The sequence below is a fragment of the Zalophus californianus genome, chromosome 4 (assembly GCF_009762305.2).
Source record: "Zalophus californianus isolate mZalCal1 chromosome 4, mZalCal1.pri.v2, whole genome shotgun sequence".
NCBI lineage: Eukaryota > Metazoa > Chordata > Mammalia > Carnivora > Otariidae > Zalophus > Zalophus californianus.
The window spans coordinates 150,125,374-150,149,950 of record NC_045598.1 but is presented as its reverse complement, the minus strand read 5'-3'; the positions used below and the strand labels follow the sequence as shown (position 1 = coordinate 150,149,950).

General features: G+C 40.7%; 3 protein-coding genes across 8 annotated transcripts in view; 1 reads left to right on the top strand and 2 right to left on the bottom strand.

The window, feature by feature from the left end:
- Positions 1–643: 643 nt before the first annotated feature.
- LOC113925627 (translation initiation factor IF-2-like) lies at positions 644–3,386 on the bottom strand. The gene is made up of 4 exons (XM_027600131.1): positions 2,997–3,386; positions 2,478–2,698; positions 1,785–2,410; positions 644–840 (listed from the first exon to the last, which is right to left on the bottom strand). Exons 1-4 carry the CDS (start codon positions 3,384–3,386, stop codon positions 671–673), a joined length of 1,407 nt encoding a protein of 468 aa, XP_027455932.1. The 3' UTR covers positions 644–670.
- Positions 836–15,491, top strand: CCNE2 (cyclin E2). Of its 5 annotated transcripts, none has more exons than XM_027607700.1 (12): positions 836–1,362; positions 3,563–3,608; positions 3,707–3,803; positions 3,887–3,940; positions 4,874–5,025; positions 5,901–6,036; positions 8,376–8,522; positions 10,087–10,182; positions 11,604–11,738; positions 13,318–13,429; positions 14,197–14,354; positions 14,737–15,491. In XM_027607700.1, exons 2-12 carry the CDS (start codon positions 3,595–3,597, stop codon positions 14,848–14,850), a joined length of 1,215 nt encoding a protein of 404 aa, XP_027463501.1. In that variant the 5' UTR covers positions 836–1,362; positions 3,563–3,594; the 3' UTR covers positions 14,851–15,491. The 5 variants fall into 5 exon arrangements, with proteins under 5 accessions (XP_027463501.1, XP_027463521.1, XP_027463512.1 ...); XM_027607720.1 differs by lacking the exon at positions 836–1,362 and adding an exon at positions 2,254–2,375; XM_027607711.1 differs by lacking the exon at positions 836–1,362 and adding an exon at positions 2,283–2,391.
- Positions 15,492–16,124: 633 nt separating this feature from the next.
- INTS8 (integrator complex subunit 8) overlaps positions 16,125–24,577 on the bottom strand; it is a 52,166-nt gene continuing 43,713 nt past the window's right edge. For both annotated transcript variants that reach the window (XM_027607663.2, XM_027607673.2), the window contains exons 22-27: positions 23,528–23,631; positions 22,676–22,726; positions 21,049–21,122; positions 20,909–20,973; positions 20,714–20,757; positions 16,125–16,316 (exon numbers count right to left, since the gene is read on the bottom strand). In XM_027607663.2, coding sequence (XP_027463464.1) covers positions 16,200–16,316; positions 20,714–20,757; positions 20,909–20,973; positions 21,049–21,122; positions 22,676–22,726; positions 23,528–23,631 — 455 coding nt within the window. In that variant the 3' untranslated portion in view covers positions 16,125–16,199. The remainder of the gene's footprint in view (positions 16,317–20,713; positions 20,758–20,908; positions 20,974–21,048; positions 21,123–22,675; positions 22,727–23,527; positions 23,632–24,577) is intronic.

Here is a 24,577-nt window from a genome sequence, read left to right as displayed (position 1 = left end):
AATTTTGTCATTCAGCTTTCTGTTTTATTGCAGATCTTTCAAACAACTCAATTTCTATGGGTGTAAACTAGTAAGGGGGGTGGACAGAGGAGCAAAGAGCATCTGCTCTGTGACAGGTACATACATAAGAGAGGGTCTCTATATACATTATCAAATGTAATCTTTAGAAAGAGCCATGAAAAGAGTGTCTTCTATGTTTTCTGGAGAAAACCCATGCTCAGAGGAATTCAGTAGCTTGCAGCAGAGCAGGATTGGAACCTGGGTCCATCTGAGAGTAAACCCATGTCCTTTTCAGTCCCACTTAACCATTGGCCAGCTACTTGTAATTAGGCAGAATTCACCCTGTTGGTTCCAGACAAAGCAGTCTTGAGATTGCTTCCGAGTTCTCTCCCTTACTATGATTGCACTGTATTCACTTCATAGTCAAGGGCACTGACCAAAGAAGATTTCTAATTACATGTCTTGTTTACAAGTAATTTATTAATTAGCCCAGTGCTGGGCATACAATACATACATACTCCAAGATTAATCCTACAAATGTTCATCGACATAGTTTTCAATATATTTTCATAATCATAGTCGCTCATTTAGGCCACCAGTTTTGTGTACGTCAAGGTAACATACGCTTGTTGGAAGACCTCCCTTTTCTTACCATCATGCTGTTAGATCTCTAAGCTTTTACACCGCCAAGTGTTTTGAGGTGACTGCAAACGGAGGCAACTCCTCCCGGAACGAGAGCGCCATCATAAGCATTATAATGGTATCGAGCTTCTTGGGACTGAAGATTCGGGGCCTCTTTTGATTCTATGTCACCGGAGGCAAGGCTCTTAGTATTTCCTCCTGCGTTAATACGGGGGGAAAACAATTATTTTGCCGGCGTCACGAGCCTGTCGTCAGAGTCAGAATCCAAAGAGGGAAAAAGAGTTGGCCTTGAGAGTCCCAACCCCCGAAGAGCAGTGGTTATTTCTAGGTTCCTAGGGCCGCCCGGACCGAGCGGCACAAAGGGCGCGGGGCGGGGTCCCGGGTCGGTCCCGGCCGCTGCCGCCGCCTGGTGCATCTCGGGAAAGGCTCCCGCCCGGGCCGCGCCACCGCGCCAGCTCGAGCGCCCTCGTCTCCCCGGCCCTACCCCAGCGGCTCGCGCCGGACCAGGGCAGAGCGCCGAAGCCGGCCAGCCCGCGGCCGGCCCAAGCTGCCGCGAGTTCCGGGGAGCCTGAGCTCGGCTGCTCCACCGCGGGGGTCTTTGTTCCCGCAGGCGTCTCCGCCCCACCGCTCCCGCCGCAAAACCTGTTGGCGGAGTAGCAACGGCATGTCCCACTTGGAGATGTCCAGTCTGGGGCGCGCTGGAGAGGGGCGGTAATAGAGGTAGCTAGGGTACCCCTATGTTTAGCTAGCGGGGGGAAAGAGAAGGAAACGCGTCGGGCCCGCCTCCTGCTATTATAGCTCGGAGGCGGGCGGCTCCCTCCTGCGCGGGCAACTCGCGCGGGCTCCGCAGGGCGCGCTGGCGGCAGCGGGGCGGGGCGCGGCGGGCCGGCCCGGGGCCTGCACGTGGTGGGGGTTAGTTCTCCCGGCCCGACCCGGGAGGGCCACCGCTCTCAGGGGGATGGCCGAATGCTGCCCCCCGCCCCGCTCTTAAGAGACGTTTTACTCCTGGGGGGCCCCGGAACTGCCCGTCTGGAGGACAGGAAGGGAGGTTGCGGCCTGGCGCGAGCGTTTTCTCGGCGCGGGGACTTCGGAGTGGGAAGCAGCGGGGCAGGGGAAAGGCGGCGGGGTGCGGAGAGACCCACCCATGGGAGGTAACCCGGTCGGCGGAGCGGGCAGCGGGAAATGGTTGACACGAACCTCCGTCAGCGGGCTGGAGAAAAGTGCAAGACAGGCATCCCAGAGAATGGCTGCCCTGAGGTGCCACGGCCGGCCCCGGTGGTCCCAGACCCGACGGGTGGCGCGCGGGGACACACGTGGCCCGCGGCGCGCCCGGCTCTGTTTACATTCTGCAGCTTCTCCACGTTGTGCTGCCGTCCTCGCCTCCCATTGGCCAGCTCGCCAGCCAAAGCGGCGCTCCTCCCGCGGGGGCGGGCCCTCCTGGTCCCGGCGTCTTTTCCGAAGGAACTGGGTTCCTTGAGACCTTGGCGGGACAGCCACGGTGCGCCGCAGGATGGCCACTTCCTGACTACTCTTATGTTCGCCCGTGCCGCCTCCACCTGGCCGTAGGCCAGGACTGAGCCGCGGCCTGACACGGACGGGATCCGGGAGTTGAGGGCGGGAGGGAACTGGAAAGCACGGGCGGGAGATGCGGAAGCAGAGCGGCGGGGAGCCAGACCTCGGAGGAGGGAGGAGCCTCCGAGAGACTCCCTCCCGCCTCCGGGCCGCGCAGGCAGGTGAAGTGGAGAACAGGTGAACGCGGACTGAGGGCCTGGACGAGCGGGTCCCGGGCCATCGGGGTGGGCGGGCGCGGACTGAGCAGGGCGCCGCGCACGGGCCTGCGGGGCGGGCGCGCGGGAGAGGGGAGCGCGCAGTCCGGAGGTGTCAGTCTGCGGCGCATGCGTGCAGGGCGGGCCTGGCCCGGCCTATATATTGGGTTGGCGCCGGCGCCAGCTGAGAGCGGAGCGGTAGCGGGTCTAGCGGTGAGGAGGTGCTGGGCGTAGGGCGGAGTGCGGGAGGAAAGAAAGCCCCCGGGGCCGATTCTTCCCGCGGGCGGGAGCTTAAGGGAGGAAAAATGGGAAGGCTGAGAAAGAGGCGGCTGGGGGGGATGGGTCCCCGCTTTGCGTCCCTGTCAGGATCCTTGGCAGGGGGCCGGGGAAGCGGCGAGGGTGGAGGGCTGCCCCGAAGGGGGAGGCCACGGAAAATGCCCTCATTCTAGGGGTTTCTCTCTCCCACCCTCGTTAGGGGAGCTCTCCCGCGGGAGAGAGGATGGGGTCTGGGTTCCCTTCACGGGGAGAAGAGCTCCCTGACCAACCCAGTTTCCCCCTTTCTTTAATTCCCTTTCCTTTCACTCCCACCCCCCATCTGGAGTCGGGGTCCCGGTGCCCCTTCAAGCGACAGGCAGGGCCCGGGGGGCTGGGAAGGAGGGAAAGGAGACTGAAGGACGTGACACAAGTCTCCGTTCCCTCCGCCCCCTGCTTCCCCGCCACCGCCGCTCTCCAAATTGGCGCGGAACCGGCTTCTCCACAGCGTTTCGCCTCCACAACCCCCTCTCTCCCCGCGGCTCGTCCAGGACGGAAGGGGGGCCGTGGGGGCGCTGCCCAAGTCCCCGAGGGTTCCGGGAGAGAGGATGGAGGGCGCAGAAAAGACCCATTTGGGGGAGATCTGCCTCCTTGCTGGGGGTGCTTTGTAAATTCTTGAAGACCCTCGCGTCCCGGCAGTACATTCAGTTGAGGAGACGCAGGCATGTGTCCAAAAATTAATACCGTGAGACAACCATTGTCGTGCATAAGACAGCATGGTAAATGGCCCAGGCCATCTCCTGAGGGACTGAGCCGTAACCCCTGCAAGAGCATCTGACTGGCACTTGGGAGAATTTGGGTGACAATGTATTTGACTCTCGTTTTTCCTTTCTCCCCTCCAGAGATTTCACATTCACACACCTGAAAGAAGAGAATGTCAAGACGCAGGTAACATTATTTGTCTTGTAGATAGATATGTTTAAAAGTTAGCTGCTGTGCTTGAAACTCATGACTTACTAAACCGTCTTTAAAAAATTTCACCGTAGTAGCCGTTTACAAGCTAAGCAACAGCCCCAGCCCAGCCAGACGGATTCCCCCCAAGAAGCCCAGATAATTCAGGCCAAGAAGAGAAAAACAGCTCAGGTGAGTTAAGGGAAGAGAGAGAGGAGAGATTAGAAATTCTTTGCTGGGACTTCAGTTTAACAGTGGTCTTTTTTATTTTCCAGGATGTCAAAAAAAGGAAAGAGGAGGTCACCAAGAAACATCAATATGAGATCAGGGTAATGCAGAACTGGGCTGGGTGGGCTTTGGGGAAACGAATGCAGGACAAATAAGAATAGAATTGTGTTATTACTATGCAACAGAAAGATACCTCTGACACTTTTTACTTTGAATGCCCCTAGAGGTCAGCAGGAAGGTGCATATCTTTGGGTGGTTTTTATGTGCCTGAATCCTACTACAGCTGCAGTTAAGTTTGCCTTGAAGCAGCTGGTTCCTCTTTGTAAATCCCTCCCTCTTGGAGTCGCCTGGTGCACCAGGGCCCGCCTAATCTGTCCAATGTACTGCTCTTTGTTCCCTTTCTGACTACAGTGGAGGGTCCTAATAGCTGTTCCTTGGGGCATAAATAGGATGTGAAGTCACTGACAGACTGGCACCCAGCCCTTTGCTACCTATCCTAAGTATGTGTGGTACAGAGAATACTAGAGACAATGGTTCTCTTTGAAACCAGCATTGGTTGGGGAAAGGGTCCTTTAAAAAATATTTAAGTAATTGACTTCAGTTGATTCCGTTTTTAAGGTTTTGCCTTATAGTATTCTGAAGTATGGGAGCAGGCTTAACTGGGGTGGAGGGAGCTTTTTATAAAACAAGGTGCCCTTGCCACTATTGTAAACAGGGAGAATTTGTTTTATAATCTTGAAAGTGATTAGTGTTTGACTACAGATGCATTTTGTTATTACTCCCTTCCCCCAATACCTAATGTATTTCCAGAATTGTATTTTGTTCTCTAAAACATCCCACCTGTTACTATTTAAAGATCGCTATGAACTGTATATCTTATTTCTAAAATACGAATGTCAACTAGATTGCCAGCAGTGGTTAACGATGGTGTTTGGGGAAAACTATAGACTGTTTAGAGATACTAGCTTCCATTTATGAAAGATCCAAGACAAAAGCTGATTTTCTTTTGCACAAATTTTTGTTTTAAATGACAGAATTGTTGGCCACCTGTATTATCTGGGGGGATCAGTCCTTGTATTATCATTGAAACACCCCACAAAGAAATGGGAACAAGTGACTTCTCCAGATTTACAAATTACAGATTTAAAAATCTTTTTATTAATCCTTCACCTTTGCCTGATTTAAGGTAAGAAAATTTTTTGTAATTTGATATCGAAGATTAAAATTGTACTAAATATATTACACTATTTTGAGTTTTATTTTACCTCCATTATAATGTAGAAAAACATCCAAAAATTGCTTTCTTTACTAATATTTATGCATGTATTGAGAATGGTGATGTTTGCAAAGGATATATGGGTATTTAAAATACTGATTTTTTTATGAAGTAATTTTCATTTACTTGCTGAATACTGTAAGCCTCATTAGAGGCTTTTTAAATGAGGTTTAAATAATTTTTCTAAATTGTTAAGATGGAAATGTATGACATTTTCATTTGATATATCAACCCTATTTCTTACCAGGCTTAGGAAGATCTATACTCAATTCTTTTTTCTAGTTAATATGACTAAGAGGTACAGCTTATACAAAACACATAGCGTAGTATATTTGGCTCTAAGACACACATTAATGGGCAGACACTTAAACTCACCATCCCTCCCCTTCACTATACTCTGTCCCAGCTACCACCACTTTAGGTGAGTCTATTATTGATCTACCTGGAGATGACTGGAACTTGTCTCTACTGGGATCATATGCTTAAATATTTAAATTCTCAGTGTTGCTCCTCAGAAACTATTGTTCTCTTAAATGGGAGGCTTTTATAAATGGGGAAAGCACTCTTGAAAGCCATAGTCTAAGTTCTTACAGTACAATTTCAGGCTTCTGCTTTTTTATGCTAAAGAAATGGTTTCTAAAAGTTAAAGTAGCAATTTTTTCCTAACTTAAAGAGCTTCTCCTTCCAGGTTCTAATTGTATTTCAATGCCTGAAGTTTATTCTTTGTAAAACAGATAGCTTGAATATTATGTAGGTCACATACTCTTTTCTCCTCCTTTCTATAGTTGGGGATGTTCAAAGGATGTTTGGCTAAACATGCTAAAAAAAGAGACCAGATACGTTCATGACAAACATTTTGAAGTTCTGCATTCTGACTTGGAACCACAGATGAGGTCAATACTTCTAGACTGGCTTTTAGAGGTATGTTTCATCAATACAAATTTCCTTTGTCTCTGTATAATGGAAAAGTATTTAGATGTACATGTGCTTTCCATGTGCCCTTGGTATTCATTTCCAGCAGCCATCTTTTTGGGGGTACATACTGCAGTTGATGGTACCAAAATGGAAAATGTCTGCTTTGTGAGAATAAAATAGCACAGCCACTGCATCCCATACAACCCAAACCTAATTCAGAATTCCTGGTGTCCGTGGGTACTGCTGTGTACCAGGCACTGGGTACTGAGGAGGATCAAGATGAACAGCATATATAATTGACAAGGTTTTGAATTCTGCTATGCAAGGTGAAGAACCAGGACGAGGCTTCAGGGCCCTCAGAAGTCCTTTTCTGCATCATCAAAATCAAATTATGATTTAGATTCCTCATTTCTAGGTCCTAAATGATAAGGAGGCTTTGAATATCCAGAGGCACTAAGCCCCCTAGGCTTCATGTAGTTTCCCTTTATTACATACCTTTATTCCTTTTCAAAATACACTGTACCATTAATCTAAGGGAGTAACAGTGATCTCCCAAGTCTCTAAAGATCTGTGCCAGAATGTTCTCTTGTTTAGGCCCATTCCTTTTCTCCGGATAAGAATTCCAAGAGTCTCTAAAATTATTGGGAAAATGATTACTTGTGTAAATGAGACTGATTTTCCTCCAGCCCTTGGATATTCGCTCTGTAGTTTCCCTGTGTTTGACAGGGATGATGTTCTCTAAGGGAGAAACACTATAGGCTTTTTGGTGGAATAAGACATGGCAGAGTAGATCTCAGAAGCTATCAGAAAAGTTTTTAAGACTATAAAACAATATCCTTTTGAGTAAGGTTATCATTTCTTATTCTGACTAGAAGGGAAGGTATTTCAATCATGTGGGTACAAGAAGGTAACTTCTGGAGTGCCTAGTGATCATGGAAGCCACCTAATAAGCACAATTATATAGAATTTTTTTCCTTTTTATGTTACACTGACTTTTTCTCCAGTAGTGGCCCATCAAACTTATTGCTATTTTCCCTTAAATACGATTATATGCAAAACTGTATAGAATATAATAAATCCAGCAGTGTTAAACTCTAGTTTTTCTTAGTATATCCTTTTAGTCTAGGAATGCAAAGATGGTTCAACATTACCTTAACAGTTTAAATGAGAAATATCATAAAGTCTCAATAGATGTGAAAGACTTTTGAAATTGTTTCCATTCATTTCAAAATATGTAGGAAACTAAGATTTCCTTAACACATTGTTTATTAGAAACTCATGTATTTCCATCTGTTTTCCTCATCCTCAAAATGGGGATAAAGTTGCTACCTTCTAGAGTTCAGAATTTAAAACTTTCCCTGTAATAAGTATGGAATGACAGATACTGTTTATTATTAATAGTGAAACTTAGGGACATTCCCATTACAGTCAGAAACAAGGGATGAGATCAAGACTGTCTTATCACCAATGTTGTTCATTCAGTTTTCTTCTATAAAAATTCTCAGCCAATGCAGTAAAACATGAAAAATGAAGTTAAAAACATTGAAAGGAACGTTATCATTTTGTAGTTAAATGTCTACCTAGAACAGTGAAGAGAATCATTTGGAGCTATTAGAATTAAAAATATAAACTAAGCATGAAAACTTAACCATTTACCAGCAATGAACAATTAGGAAATTAATAGAAAAAAGTTCTCGTAGTATCAGTATATCTGGGAATAAATTAAGTCCATGTGAAAAAAAAGAGTAGGGACAACTGGGTGGCTCAGTTGGTTAAGAATCTGCCTTCAGCTCAGGTCATGACCCCAGGGTCCTGGGATGAGTCCCACGTCGGGCTCTCTGCTCAGCGGGGAGCCTGCTGTTCCCTCTGCCTGTGCGTGCTCTCTGACATATAAATAAATAAAAGCTTTAAAAATAAATAACTTAAAAAAAACAAACTAGAAAGCGTAAATGAGGATGGTAATAGATTCTTTTATCCTATATCCTAGTACATGTTAATATCTGCCCCCCCACCCCAGCCTTAGCTTTGGTATCCTAAAAAGCAAAGTTGGTCTTTTTTTTTTTTAATTTTTTTAACTTATTTATTAGAGAGAGAATGAGAGATAGAGAGCACAAGAGGGAAGAGGGTCAGAGGGAGAAGCAGACTCCCTGCTGAGTAGCGAGCCCAATGTGGGACTCGATCCCGGGACTCCAGGATCATGACCTGAGCTGAAGGCTTAACCAACTGAGCCACCCAGGCGCCCCCAAAGTTGGTCTTAAAAGTATTCTAAAGACTGGTATTTTAGGAGAGAACTTTCTACTCTGGAGAAATGCATAGAATATTTAAATGTTTGGATTCTTCTCTAGGTATGTGAAGTATACACACTTCATAGAGAAACATTTTACCTTGCGCAAGACTTTTTTGATAGATTTATGTTGACACAAAAGGATATAAATAAAAATATGCTTCAACTCATTGGAATTACCTCATTATTCATCGCTTCCAAACTTGAGGTAAGTTCTCAAGGTTTATCCATAGATCGATTTACCTCACTTTTTTAAATCAACACATTAATAATCCCAGCAAATACAGCTTTTAACATTAACTCTATAGGAAAGATGAGTGGGTGGTCTTTTTTCCCTAAAACATTTTCTGATTTGGATGGATAAACATAGTTCCCTTTGTTAGTATCTGAGCCTATTTATAAGCATCTGGTTTAGATTCAGGAAACATCTAGGTGAATTATCCTATGGCTCATTCTGCCAGACAAAATATACCAGTGTGGTCCCTATACATTAGTATGGCACTTGGATTCAATAGAATGGTCTTTGAAAACTAACTGACCAATCAAATGAAATAAATACTATTCCGGGTTAAAATAATGGTCTGTATCTATATACTGAATGGTCTATATTCTGTATCTGGGTGGTGGTGCCAGGATAGAAAACAACTCTTTTCTTGCCTGAGGTTTTCTTTCACACAATTTCAATCTATTTTTCTTAAACAGTACATTTTGGATATCATACTTTCTTCTGAAATCATTTTGAGGGTAGGAGAGGGACTGTGAATCATGCCTTCATTTAAGTGTATATTTAAATATACACTTTTGAGCATTAAGAGCCATCTCCCAATTCTGCCAAATTTGGTGAATACTTTTGTATTCAGTCTGTCCTTACCTGGAATCATGCTGTGTGTTTCAGGTACCTTTCTAGACTGAAATCTTGATTTTTAGCCTGTTCTCATCTGTAGCAGGCCTCTCTTCTACTCTGATCATTCTGTCTATTCTCTGGGCTGTTAAGACAGACCTGTCAGCCAAACTGCAGAACGTATTTGACTTACCATACTTTCATAGTGAAGGAACTGTTTTCAGTAGTTTCTAGACCTTATTTAAAAATAGTGTCTTGTTTTGGTCTGGCCAATATACTAAGCAATCTTAAAACAAGTTTGGCTTTTTATTTTTTAACTGAAATATTTTAAGATATTCTAGTTGTTTATTTTTTTAAGATTTATTTTTTATTTATTTGAGAGAGCGAGAATGAGAGAGAGAGCGCACATGAGAGGGGGGAGGGTCAGAGAGAGAAGCAGACTCCCTGCTGAGCAGCAGGGAGCCCGATGCGGGACTCGATCCTGGGACTCCAAGATCATGACCTGCGCCGAAGGCAGTCACTTAACCAACTGAGCCACCCAGGCACCCTTATTTATTTGACAGAGAGATAGCACAAGTAGGCAGAGGGAGAGGGAGAAGCAGGCTCTCCACTGAGCAGGGAGCCCGATGCGGGGCTCGATACCAGGACCCCAGGATCATGACCTGAGCTAAAGGCAGCCGCTTAACATACTGAGCCACCCAGGCACCCCATTCTGGTTGTTTATTAACTGGAAATCAAGATCAAGTCTATGAAAATAAGTCTCAGGGTAGTTAGCTAATTTAGACTCCTGCATCCTTGAAAAATATCTTGTTACTAAGACATATAATCACTTCATGAAGCTGTCCTTAAAAATGAAGACTGTATGTGGTTTCTGTGTAACTTTTTAAATCTCAATCTCAACTGTGCTTATTTTTTTAAATCCATTTTAAAGGAAATATATGCTCCTAAGCTCCAAGAATTTGCTTATGTCACTGATGGTGCCTGCAGTGAAGAGGATATTTTAAGAATGGAACTTATTATATTAAAGGTAATAAATTATGTCTAGTTGCAATTAGTGACTTAGTGATTACTACTGAATCTGAAAGACCACAATGTAAATAGTCAAAACAGGTTTCATTAAGCATTAGGATCCAGTTCAAAGAGGCTAATGCATCAAAATACTGACAATGGCATGGATGGAGGGGAATTAACTGAACCTGTAGACTCTTCTTTTTCTGTCTTTGAAGTTTTATTGAAAATATATTACTTTCTTAATTTTAAAGTGATTAAGGACAATGCTTTGAAAAGTATAATTAGCATAGCATGTGTATATATAAATGAATTCCAACAGTGACTCTCAAATTTTAGTTCTGATATTCCCCTTCTTTCAACAGATAATGAGAATTATTTGCCTTTTTTTTCTTTCTATACACAAAAAGGCTATTAACAGAAGCATGGATAAGAGAAGCACAAAGGTGTTTAATCAGGCTCTGAATTAAAGGCTGAATGTTAGCTACTAGAAAGTATGTTATTTGAACACCATGAGTTTTTATATAGGACACACAAAGGACTTTTTATAGATTTATCTAAACTATATGTATTACAGATTACAATCTATAAACGTTTATATTCATAACTCTGTTAAATATCAAGTGCCCAGAAAGATCCCATTCTAATAATAAACTTACTCAAATTCAGGCTTGAAGCAAGCACAGCATAAGGGGTATGTAAAGAGGAGATGGAATTTTCTGTAACACTGTTCTCACCTAACTATTTTAGACTGCTTGTAAATGGTCAAGTCCCAGGGCTTCACGGAGGAGACGGTATCATAAATCAGGATCTGTCTTTTTTGTTCTGAACTTTTAAATTTGATGAGAAGCCATCAAAGATCATGAAAAGAAAAAGTCTAGAATCAGTTCTTGAAAGATCTGAATGGAATTAGCTTTGGTCACTGAATACAATTTTACAAAGGCAGTTTCAACAAATAAAAATAGATGTGGAAGACCAGGGGCTGCAAGAAATGAGAAAAGGAGGAATGAATACTAGGCTCAATGAGCTTTCTAAATAAAGACTAGATAATAATAAAGGGGCCTATATTAAGCACCTTTACATGCTGAAGTATCTCTAAATATTTTTAATAAAAATAAGGGTAAGAATAAAATTCCTAAGAAGAGGGGCGCCTGGGTGGCTCAGTCGTTAAGCATCTGCCTTCGGCTCAGGTCATGATCCCAGGGTCCTGGGATCGAGCCCCATATGGGGCTCCCTGCTCAGCGGGAAGCCTGCTTCTCCCTCTCCCGCTCCCCCGCTCTGTTCCCTCTCGCTGTCAAATAAAAATCTTACAAAGAAAAAAAAATTCCTAGGAAGAAATAAACCTAAAGCAGAAAGCTTTTAAATGACTAGTAAAATAGCTATGTATAAGAGTGTATATATATCTACATTTATTAACAGGTATTTTAATTCCATTAACAGGCTTTAAAATGGGAACTCTGTCCTGTAACAGTCATCTCCTGGCTAAATCTCTTCCTTCAAGTTGATGCTCTTAAAGATACTCCTCAAGTTCTTCTACCTCAATATTCTCAGGAAAAGTTCATTCAAATAGCTCAGGTACTTTCACTGACTGTATGCTAATGTTTTATTATAGCTGTTTAGTGCATTTATAGTCTTAAATAAGCTATACAACAAAAAGCATAATAATTCACTCCTTAGTTGACGAGAACAAAACTGCTGATGCATAAAATTGTTCTCAACATTTATGTTGCTTAATAATTTTAGAAGACAAACTTTTTAAACTTTTGAGTTCAAATGTATTACGAATACTTTTCATTCTTTGAGTCTAAAATAGAGTTAAATACTTTTGGTATATAAAATGGAAAAAGGCATTTAGCCAGTTGTCTTTAGTATGGTATGAAACTATATGATTATCTTATTCTCCTATCTGAATACACAGGGTACCTATTTTGTACATTAGAATTAAGATTAGTTATTTATAAAAATTTGGTTCAAATTACGCTTTCCTAGACCAGCATAACAAATGTTCTTTCCTGCCTGCTTCTCTTAAGTATCTTAAAGACTATTGTAACTGCCATATATAAGTGAGGAAAATCTATGTTCTAATTCTGTGTAGGGTATGAAAAGCTTACATATGGAATTGAAGGAACTACGGTATATTGGGATGGGTTTTAAATAACCTAGGTTGAAATTTAGTTGTATTTTAAATCTAGTCAACACATTATGAACACTAAAACTGAATTACCAGTAAAATATTAGAATTGGTTCATTTTATAAAACTTTCTAATGAAGACTTTTTCTGTCAATTCCCAGCATTCCAAATTATCTTATGCAGCTATACCCTTTTCGTAGAGAACAAACATTTGATAAGCTGGTAATTACTGTGTCTACATTGTTTATTTCCAAGTATTCTCACGTTTCTATCTTCTGGACCAATGTGAGCAAACAATTTTCTTCCACTGGACAGGTATCACCTTAGGTCTCTGAAATCTAGCCCTTTTACACCATTCTGCTCTTTGTGCAGCTCTTCGTACCTGGATTATAATCTGCCTTTTAACTAATCTGTTTAGACTACAGTGAAGCAGATACACAGAAGGGAACGTGTTTCTAAAGCATCATTCTTAAAATGTATCTTTCCTGATTTAAAATCCTCCAGTAATTTCAGTAATCAGAACTAAAATTCTTAATGACACTTTATGATCTAACCTAGGCTAATCTATGATCTAATCTGTCCCTCTCCAGTTACTACCCGCCCCCCCAAATAAGGAAATGAAGGAATTCCTTTGTTCTGAACTAGGAGTTCCAAGGGAAAGGAATACCTTCTCATTTATCTTTGCAAATGCTGTTCCCTATACGTAGAATACTCTACTTCCCAATCTTCCTAGCTACCTTATCTTTTAAGATTTAAGCAGCACAAGTCTTCCCCACTCTGGATGAGGTGCCCTTCCTACTACTACATATCACACTGCATCCTAACAGTCCTTGTCTATTCACTTCCTAACTAACTCAAGCCACCACTCTCAAGGAAATTGTTTGGATCCCTGTAGTTTTAGCAATTCTTAGCATATGGGTCCACATAAGTACTCTAAAATTGTAGCTGACTGATCTTTAGTAGCAACATGTATCACTCATCTTTTCTCTTAAATATGTGTACTTTTGCTTTTTCCTTTGCTAGCTTTTAGATCTGTGTATTCTAGCCATCGATTCATTAGAGTTCCAGTACAGAATATTGGCTGCCGCTGCCTTGTGCCATTTTACCTCTATTGAAGTGGTTAAGAAAGCCTCAGGTAAAGCACTATATTTTATCTTCTTACATGTCCACTTTTAAAGGGACTTTTATCAACTTTAGCTTCCTATAAAATGGAAGAAAATTAGCCATTACCTTCCCTTTTGGTTAGAAGTACTTTCTAATCTTCAATATATATCCATAAACAAAAAAATGTCAAATGGAATTTATATCCATTTGAAGTCAGTCAACATGGATATAGCTCTGCTTTAAGAGTTCTTTGGGTTTTGACAATTTGTTTCATATGTAGAAGGTACTGGTTAAGAAGCTCTAAAGTCTTGAGGCACCTGGGTAGCTCAGTTGGTTAAACGTCCGACTCTTGGTTTTGGCTCAGGTCATATCTCACGTCCTTGGGACAGAGTCCTGTTTTTCTGCACTCAGTAGGGAATCTGCTCCTCTACCCCTCCCCTTTGCTCATGTGCTCTTTCTCAAATGAATAAATCCTTTAAAAGGGGGGGGGGCTCTAAGTAATTTTCTCCCTCAAAACGGTCACATTATTAAAGGGCCAAAAATCAGGGCGTCTGGGTGGCTCAATCCGTTAAGCGTCTGACTCTCTTGATTTCAGCTCAGGATCTTGGGTGGTGGGGATCAAGCCCCATGTTGGGCTCTGCTCCTCCCCTGGCTATCATGTGCGCTCTAATAAATTAAAACAAAAAAAAAAGGCCAAAATCAAGTTCCAATAAGTTAAAGCAGATTAGCACTCTCAAACTATGTTTAAAGACAGTTTCTCATGGAACCTTCACATTTTCCTATTTTTCCTCTGTCTAGGTTTGGAATGGGACAGCATTTCTGAATGTGTAGACTGGATGGTGCCTTTTGTCAGCGTAGTAAAAAGTACTAGTCCTGTGAAGCTGAAAATTTTTAAGAAGATTTCTATGGAAGACAGACACAATATCCAGACACATACAAATTATCTGGCTATGCTGGTATGTTTCTTGTGGGGCTTCTTGGTTTTTTATCTAGTAAGTCACTGAAACTGATAGTAAGGATACTAGAAATACCTCAGGGCAGTGATTTAAGCTACTAGGGGGTAGAAAGTTCTAATGGGCACACTAATGTCACAGCAAGATTTGTGGAGTGTCTCAAGATCAATGCCAATAGTCCAGGTAAGAGTTTTTAAAAATACAGTTGTAGGCAGTTCAAACTGCTGAATCTCTAAAATGTGACTAGTCATGCTTGCAAAGACAGAGACCACTACATGAGGCCTAAGTAGTCTCAAATGAATACCCAAAAAATCTGGTTTGACGTTAACTCTGTCAATGCTTTATCTTACCTGTTATTGTCCGCATGATTTCTTCACACCTATAGGATGAAGTGAATTACGTAAACACCTTCAGAAAGGAGGGACAGCTGTCACCAGTGTGTAGTGGAGGAATTATGACACCACCGAAAAGCACTGAGAAACCACCAGGAAAACACTGAGGAAGTTAACTAAGCAAACAAGCTGGAGCTGACTGAGTATTGGGTAGAATTTCACAGAACTGAACTACTAAAGTTTTCAGAAAAGTAGTGCTATGACTGTCCTAGCCAATTCAGAAGTTTCACTGCCATTCTTTGAATTTAAAAAAACTACTTAAAATTGGCATTAAGGAAGAAATTCCTAGGTTAGCTGTTTGTTTAAACAAACAGCAGGATTGTTTACAAAGATTTCATTCCCAAAGTGACTGGATAGAAGCCAGCCACAATTTATGCCATAACAATTTTTTTTGATCCAGTGTTACTATGTTTATCTTGATAAACTGAGAATTTTATCATTGGCGTTTTAGACTATATAAGTACTACCTTAAAGGGGACATTGAGTAATACAATACTTTGAATCTAGTTTATAGATTCTCAAAATTCATATTCTTGACTAGTGCAATTTGGTTTTTGAAAATAAAATTTAAACTTGTTTACAAAAGGTTTAGTTTTATAATAAGGTGACTAATTTATCTATAGCTGCCGTAGCAAGCTATTATAAAACTTGAATTTTTATAAATGGTGAACTTTAATCTGTTTTTTAACTGATACATTTGCCTTGCCATGGCATTTTTTAACCAGTAAGGCTTAGATGAACAAAAAGGGGGAATACCAAAGAAATTTTAAACAAGATAAATGTTGTAGCTCCTACTTTGGGCTTTGACACAAAGGTTGCTTTATAATAACTTTTCGTACATCACAATTTAAGTGAAGAAGTACCCTTTCAACCTATTTATATGAGAAAGTCACTTTATTAACTCCCAAGATATCCCTGAGGACTTTTTCTTAATTTAGTGTGACTAAGACTATTTATGTTTGCAAAACTATTAAGGTCCTTTTTTAATTCCTACATTATGAGTTAAGGACAGTGTCAAAAGTGATAAAGCTTAACACTTGACCTAAACTTCTATTTTCATAAGGCAGAAAAGTAGTAAATGTATACTGACTCCTATTTATTAAAAACAAACAAAAAAAACCTGACATAAGAACTTGCTGTATATAGACTAGCTACTTCTACATATTTTTAAAAAAGAACAAAACAAAATTTCAGCCTCAAGAGTGGGCCTAATTGAAAATAAATCTAAGTTGCTAGTTTATTCTGTTACTGGACACGTGACTCTTCCTTTGAAGAAATTATAAATTTAAGCTATGGTTATGGTATGAAGTCTTCTGTATAGTTGTTTTTCAACTGTTTCAGTATTGTCTGAAAAGAAAACACCACTAAATGTGTACATATGTATTATATAATCTAATACTGTTTATTTTTAGCCCATTGTTTAAAAAATAAAAGTTAAAAAATTTTAACTAACTGCTTAAAAGTAAAGTTTTGCCATTGCTTGGAGGAACTTTTTTTTCCTTCTCTGCGCTGCCAGCTGTAACACTTCTTCTGGGTTGCTTGCGTTCAATTCTGTCTGGCCGATGGCTTTGATCTTCCAAAACAAGAAAGTGATGTTATTACAGGTGTGGTCAAAGATAAAGTCTTGCTAGTACACATAATATAAAACTACCTACATGCTAACAATTTAATGAGTAGCTGAACTTATAATAATAAATGATAAGAGGTATGGAAGAAACTAACAAAGACGGACTAGAGCCACTCTTAAAAAAATTAAATCAGATGCTGAGCCATCGTTTATGGAATTACAGTAGGTCCCCCTTATATGAAGGCAACCATGGTCCGGAAGCTGATGATCCTCCTCCTGACATAACTTAGAAAGTCAACAGTAGGGGGCCCTGGGTGGCTCAGTCGGTTAGGCATCTGCCTTCGGCTCAGGTCATGATCCCAGGGTCCTAGATCAAGGCCCGCCATCGGGCTCCCTGCTCTTGCTCATGCGCACACGCTCGCTCGCTCTCTCTCCTCCCCCTCAAATAAATAAAATCTTAAAAACAAAAAAGTCAACAGTGACCTAATGTTATACCACAACGCCTACATCATTCACCTCACAAGGGTGAGTACAATACAGTTAAGATACTTGGAGAGAAAGACTATACTCACATAACTTATCACAGTACATTGTTAAAACTGCTCTACCATAGGTATGCATACACAGCGTTTAGTACTAGCCATGATTTCAGGCATCCACCAGGCGTCTTGGAACTTATCCCCTGTGGAAAAGGGGGAGACGACTACTCTACCTACAGTAACATTAATTCATATAAGTTTGACTAAAAATACCAGTAAATAAACTGCATGTCATTTGACACATTTTTACAGTCAAATTAGGGCTCCAACAATATAGTGTGAAAAATCAAAATTCATGTTTCAGGAAAGGCTTCACTTTTTTAAGGTGCAAAAACAGTCGTTCAGCACTATAATAGCATATAGTAATTCATTTCTTTCATGATTAGAAATACCTCAGCTTACTAAAAATCCATAGTACTCTGCCAAGGAGCATTTTGTGAGAACATATTTTACGATCTTCGAATTACCTTTACCTACACCTTTAGATTAAAAAAAGAAACCCAATTAGAACATCTTTAGGGGCGCCTGGGTGGCTCAGTTGTTAAGCGTCTGCCTTTGGCTCAGGTCACAGTCCCAGGGTCCTGGGATCGAGCCCCGCATCGGGCTCCCTGCTCGGCGGGAAGCCTGCTTCTCCCTCTCCCACCCCCCTGCTTGTGTTCGCTCTCTCGCTGTGTCTCTGTCAAATAAATGAATAAAACCTTAAAAAAAAAAAAAAACTTTAAACAACAAAGACTATTCTGATGCGTAGCTTTTAGGGTGATAGTAGACTATTCAGAAATGATCACGAGAGGGGCGCCTGGGTGGCTCAGTTGGTTAAGCAGCTGCCTTCGGCTCAGGTCGTGATCCCAGGGTCCTGGGATCGAGCCCCACATCGGGCTCCCTGCTCAGCGGGGAGCCTGCTGCTCCCTCTCCCACTCCCCCTGCTTGTGTTCCCTCTCTTGCTGTGTCTCTCTCTGTCAAATAAATAAATAAAATCTTTAAAAAAAAAAAAAAAAAGAAATGATCACGAGAGAGTAGGAAGAATTGCTGGAGGATAACCATTTCCATATGACGGAATGCATGTGGAAAAACATGGTCTTAGGGTATAACTAGAGAATTATTTCCAACAAACAAAATACCACAAAGATGACTGGCTATAAAGGTCCAAAGTAAAGACAAATTGGGATAGACCAGAGATTTGAGAGAAGTAATGTACTCTGTTAGTAGTCAAAACCATAAGTGGATGCAATTACCTAGGGAGGACGTAGGGCAATCAAGATAACGGAGGGACTAACTTTCTGGGGAAACCAAGGTTAAGGGGTAGACAGAGGGAGATACCCACACAGAAGAAAAGTAACAGTGAAAAGAAAAAATGTCAGGAACGACAAAGGAATAAAGATTTTAAGAAGTGAGATGTAAACAAAAGGATAAGGGCTGAAGAGTATCCACTGGCTTTGACATTGGGTGACCCTTGAGATAACAGGAGTGCTGATGGCAGAAGTCAAATTACACTGGGTCAAAGAGCCTCAAAAAACGAGGCAGAGAAGGCGAAGAGGGAGGCAGAGGCACAGTCAAGGATGAAATAGTTTATAAGCCATGGGAGAGGTTGACAATACAGGAGCGGAGACAGCTCATTAAAGGTCACTGGAGAGAGAGAATCAAAGCCTAGAAACTTGCCTTCATCAAGAAGTAACATAACTTCTTACTAAGAGTGTACTGTGAGCATAGTTACAGATTTTAAAGATGGGAAGGAGGGATTTGGCCACAATTCCCAAAACTACAATTCCCACGTGGAGGTCAGTCCTTTTTCTGGTCTAAACACAGGCAAGGAAGTACAGAATAGGGCGAGAAAGGACAGGGGACTCGACAGAAGGCAAGTCGAAAACAGTCCCTGAAGAAGCAGACCCCTGACTGCTGGCCACAACCCAAGAAGTGAGGGGCCAGCTACGGCTGGAGACCATGGTTTGGTAGCGGCTCACCAGTTTATATGGTTGCACGATTTTTTTCCAACCAGACTCTGGCTCAGGAAAAAAAAAAGCATAAAATTTTTGAAAAGGGATTTTTCCAGGTGAAGTGAAGGACAAAAAAAGCAAAGATGCTATAAATATTGATCAAAGGGTAGTTCTGACCGTCAGCCATAGACAAGCAGGGGTTCCCCAATCTGGTTTGTCATCAGAACTATCTGGGAAACTTAAAATGTGGATTCCAGGACCTCATCTCAGACCAACTGAATCAGTATCTCTGATAGCACACAGATTGGTATTGGCTGTACTAAAGTGAGTAGAAAAGGAAGGGAAGCTGGGAAGGGGCTGACAGGAAAAACTGGTCTTGAACCTGAACATCTCACTGACAATGAGGAACATGGGAGCCAGGAAGTAAGAGAGGGATAGATTACTGGCAGAGAGATCTTAGGTATAACAACTGACAATAAGGCGTGGCTATGGGTGTGGGTGGCTGATGCAGAGTAAAGGTAACAATGGAACTTGTAAAGCTAGGGGAACTGGGTAAACTGATCACATATTTTGATGCAAGTAGAGAAATAACCACTAGTTTGGTTAGATGAGCTCCTCAGGAGATAGATGTAAAACTTTTAAAGAGAAAGGGTATAAAATGGTTACAAGTAAATATGGTTTAGAAATAGCACTGAGGAAGTAACAATTTCAGTACTGCCTTCCAGCCCTGGATAAACCGGAAATGGAGAAAGAGTTGCCTCCAATCAAGTACAGCTAGCCTCATGTTCTCTTTCCTTTCATTTTTTAAAAAAGATACTATAATCATTTTCCTCTAAATAATGGTCATACAATTTAGTCCAAGTAGAGAGCTTTAAAAGACACACAACAGCACATAATTTTGTTAATATGGATGAAAGAGCAAAGAGAAAATATCTATGGTGATAATGATGCAAAATGCTAGGCAAGTAAAAAAGGCCATAAATTTATATCTGGCTTAGATGTCAAATTTTTAAATAATCTATTCAATTACCGAGCATCTATATTGAGCCAGGCACCACTCTAGGTATCAGCTATGACAAAACCAAGTCCCTTCTGTGGGGAAATAGGAAGGCGAAGAGGGAGATAGAGGCACAATATACAGTAAATATACCCTCTGTCAGATGTAGGTGAGTATAATGGAAGAAAATTTCAAAAGGGAAATGAGAAGGAGTGTGTTGGAGGGAAAAGGATGGAGAAAGACACTGGATTTTATACGATGCCCAGGAGATGATCACTAAGAAGACAGGTGAGGAGACCTAAGGGAAGTTAAGAAATGTTTCTAGAAAATAAAACTTAAAAGGCTCTTCAGTGGTGAATATTTTCAGCATGTTCAAAGAACAGCTAATGGTGCAGCAGGGGTTAGCAAGGGAGAAAATCGAATGGATGGTTACAGGTCAAGTCATCTGCAGCCTTGTAGGCCATTATAAGGACTCTGACACTGCATGAGATGGGAAACCATTTACAGGTTTAGAGCAGAGAGAGGATATGATCTAACATTTTAATATAAAATAAACTGGAGGCGGGGCACCTGGGTGGCTCAGTCATTAAGCGTCTGCCTTCGGCTCAGGTCATGATTCCAGGGTCCTGGGATCGAGCCCCACATCGGGCTCCCTGCTCAGCGGGGAGTCTGCTTCTCCCTCTCCCACTCCCTCTGCTTGTGTCCCCTCCCTCACTGTGTCTCTGTCAAATAAATAAATAAAATCTTTAAAAAAATAAATAAACTGGAGGTAAAAGCTCTAAAGTCAATATAGGACCTGTTAAAAGTAAACACGGGTAACCAAATTCTGGCAATAACTAGGCACACAAAATCTTTTTTTGTTGCTCCAAATCTTAACAATGGTTTAATACCAGAGAAATTAAGTATGTCACTGAAGAAAGGCATAAGGTAACTTACTGCAATTTGTCTTTTATCTGTTTCTCCTCTTTTATGATGAAGATCTAAACAAATCAGTTAAGAATAATAAATCTGATATTATTAAATACCATGACAGAATCTCAATTGTTCAACTTTGATTTAGGAAATACACAGTATTTTTTTAATTTACAGAAATGAACCGTTCTAATATCACATATATTGATGAAAGGATACAAGTCAAGTATTCCAAAATGGTAACATCCCATATGTAGTCATAGTAGGAGTCCATAGCATCATGACTGAAAAACAGAATTTAGTTACTTTCTCGTTCTTAAGCAGAAAAATTTCAGCTTCATTTTAAAAATCATCCATACCTGTTTTGTTCCTGCAATGATTTAAAAGCAGTCTTGTAGTCAATTTCTCTGAGGAACTGACATAAAATTGCCACCTACATAAACAAAGATTTGAAAATGGTTTCATGTAATCAGTGTCAACAATGACTCTTTGGGAGGGTGAATTTTAAGTTTAATTCTTTTTTTTAAATAATCTCTACACCCAATGTGGGATTTGAACTCACGACCCCAAGATCAAGAGTTGCATGCCCCTCCAACTGAGCCAGCCAGGTGCCCCCAAGAGAGGTAATTTTTAATGATTCTTATATCAAGAATATATTAAAAAAAATAAAAAAAGAAAGAATATATTAAAGAGGGCTTGCAGATCAAAGCGAGTGGATCTAGCTCATATTTATGGATTCCATCTAATTTTAATTGCAAAAACCTTTACACAAGAATCTGTCTGCCCAGGGTGCCTGGGTGGCTCACGAGGTTAAGCGTCTGCCTTTGGGTCAGGTCATGATCTCAGGGTCCTGGGATTGATCCCCAAATTGGGCTCCCTGTTCAGTGGGGAGCCTGCTTTTCCCTCTCTGTCTGCTGCTCCCCGCTTGTATGTGCACATGCACGCTCTTGAGCAAGCTCTCTCTCTCGTACGAGCTCTCAAATAAAATCTTTAAAAAATCTGTCCATTTAATGAATGACCTAAAAAAACTGGCAAAAGCCAGTTCAGCAAAGTGAAAGGAATGGAAAACTGCCAAACAAAAGTATTACATAATGACTTTCAAGGACATACAGAACATGCAATTAGACCTGTCACAGCTAGTCCATTCCTCCACCCCCTCAGTCTCTGGCAACCACTAATCTACATTCTGACTACAGATTCGCCTATCCTGGACATTTCATATGAATGAAATCATAATACAAAGCCATGTGTATGTGGCTTTTTTTCACTCAACATAATACTTCTAAGATTCACCCCTGTCGCAGCACATCTCAGCCCTTCATTCGCTTTTATGGCTAAATGATATTCTACTCTATGATCTACCAAATTTTATTTATCCATTCACCAACTGCTGGACATCTGGGTTGTTTCTACTTTTTAGCTATTACAAATAATGCTACTATGCACATTCATGTACAAATTTTTCTGTGGACAGGTTTTCAATTTTCTTGGTTACAAACCTAAGAACTGATTTGCTAGGTCACACTGGTAATTTTATACTTAAATTTTTTGAGGAACTGCCAAGTTGTTTTCCAAAGGAGTTCCCCATTTTATATTTCTACCAGCAATGAGGGTTATAATTTCTCCACACCTTCACCAACACTAGTTACTGTGTTTCAATTATAGCCATTCTACAGAATATGAAAGGCTATCTCACTGCTATATTGATTTGTATTTCCTTAGCTGACTAATGTACATATCCATTCTTAAATATATACCAAAAAAAACACCAAACTTGAAAACGCAAAGACCAATGTTTTCTAATTCATACTTTCATTTTAGTTAAAATTTACTAAAAAAAAAAAATTGAAAGAATATACCAAATTCTAAACACCATCAACTTTATGATACAGAAAATAAAGGCTACTTCCCAGTCCAATGCTTTATATTTATGGTAAACTCTAACACACATGAAAATAAACCAACAACATAATATCATAAACTAACCTGTGTGTGGCAATTCAGCAAAGAACAGCATTTTATCATTCGTTTTATTACCTACAAAAATAAATTGATTACTTTTAAAAACTAGTTAACATCAATTGTAACCCATTTACCTGATGTGGAATGTCAACAGTGGCAAAAACTGTGTGTATGTGGAAATGGTGGGTACATGAGACCTCTATTTTCTGCTCAATTTTGCTGTGAGTCTAAAACTGCTCTAAATGGAAATTTTAATTAAAAATAGCTAGTTACTAAAAAATTTAAGATCTCATTTCAAAAGTCATTAATTATTAAAGTACTGAAAAATACCATTTAGTAAATTATGATATTGGAGGCCTACACCAGAGGAAAGAGCAATACATATAGAAAGAAAATGAAATAAATTTGAGATTTAAGAGATAGAATCAATAAGTCTTGAAGGCTGACTGGATTTCGGTGGGAGCGTCGGTAGAGGACACTCACGATTTGGGCCTGGTCAACTCAAATGGTTGAACAAAGGTGTTTGGTATTTTGGTATTTTATTTTTTTTGTGGAAAAAGGTCATGAGGAGGGGGTCTGTAAGGTATGATGCTGAAATCAGTTTTGGACAGGTTGAGTTTTAAGTGTTTTGGGAAATCAGCAATGATCTATGGGCCTGGAAACATAGAGAGGAATTGCGTCGTCTAGAGCACTCAATTTGAAATGATGTCTATGGGCCTGGAAACATAGAGAGGAATTGCGTCGTCTAGAGCACTCAATTTGGGAGTTACCAAGTTACCACCACATACATGGAAAGAAATAAACTCACCAAAAAGGGCCCTGGAAAAAACAAAGCGTAAACGTAGCCAAGAAAGAGAGCCCACAGAAACAGCTTACCTGGTCTGTATATACATCAGGGGGCACAGCCTTATTGAAGAAATCAGAACACACAGCTCCTGCTTGCAGGTAATAGTGGAGAGCTGCTGAATACTGATTTGTTGCTAAAGAAGAAAACAGAAGTAAAGAATTACCTATCATTAAACATAACAGGTGAAAAAACAGACAAGGCCTCTTTTGTGAAGAGTCGGGTCGGGTATTATTACTTCCTGAGTTGACAAAAGCAGATTCAAACCACAGGGCTAGGGAGAACACTTATCCAGGACAACACACACACACACCACACACACACACGCACACGCACGCACACACACACACACTCCCATTTTTTTTCAAACTACTGTAAAGAAGCAATATAATATGCTCACTCCTTACTTTCTAAAACCGATTAGCCAAAAATTTAGCTCAGATTTGTCAACCTTACTAGCATAGAATTTAGTATTGAAGGTATGTTTCCCAAACACCCATACTGAGGTAGTTTATAATCAGTAAATCTATTTTGAACATAGATATTAAGATCTTGAGAGTAAGTTCTTTGGGGGGTTAGGGTGAAAATGAACATTAAAACTAGTAATTATCTGCCTCAAAAAGAATCCAGGAGAGGGGGATGATGTAGGTGAGGATACAGATGGAATGAAGCCGGGCATGAGCTAATTACTGTTAAAGCTGGGTGACAGATACATGGGGGTTCATTATACTATTCTCTTTTTTATTTTGAACTTTCTCTTTAAAAAATTCAACTCCTAAAAAAATAAATAAATAAATAAACTCCTAAAGAAAATTGATCCTGAAACGACACCAGTCAGAAATTTGATTTGATCCATATAGTAATAGAAATATTGGAACTTTATCAAGTGGGAAAATCTATCACATATAATGGGGGTGGGGGAGGAGTCAGGAATCTACTTCCAAAAATACAAATAATTATCAAGAGTGCCAAGACAGATTTTAGAATAGCATATTTAGAACAGATTTTTAATTTTTTTATTAAAGATTTTTATTTATTTGAGAGAGAGCACAAGCAGGAGGAGGGACAGAGGGAGAGGGAGA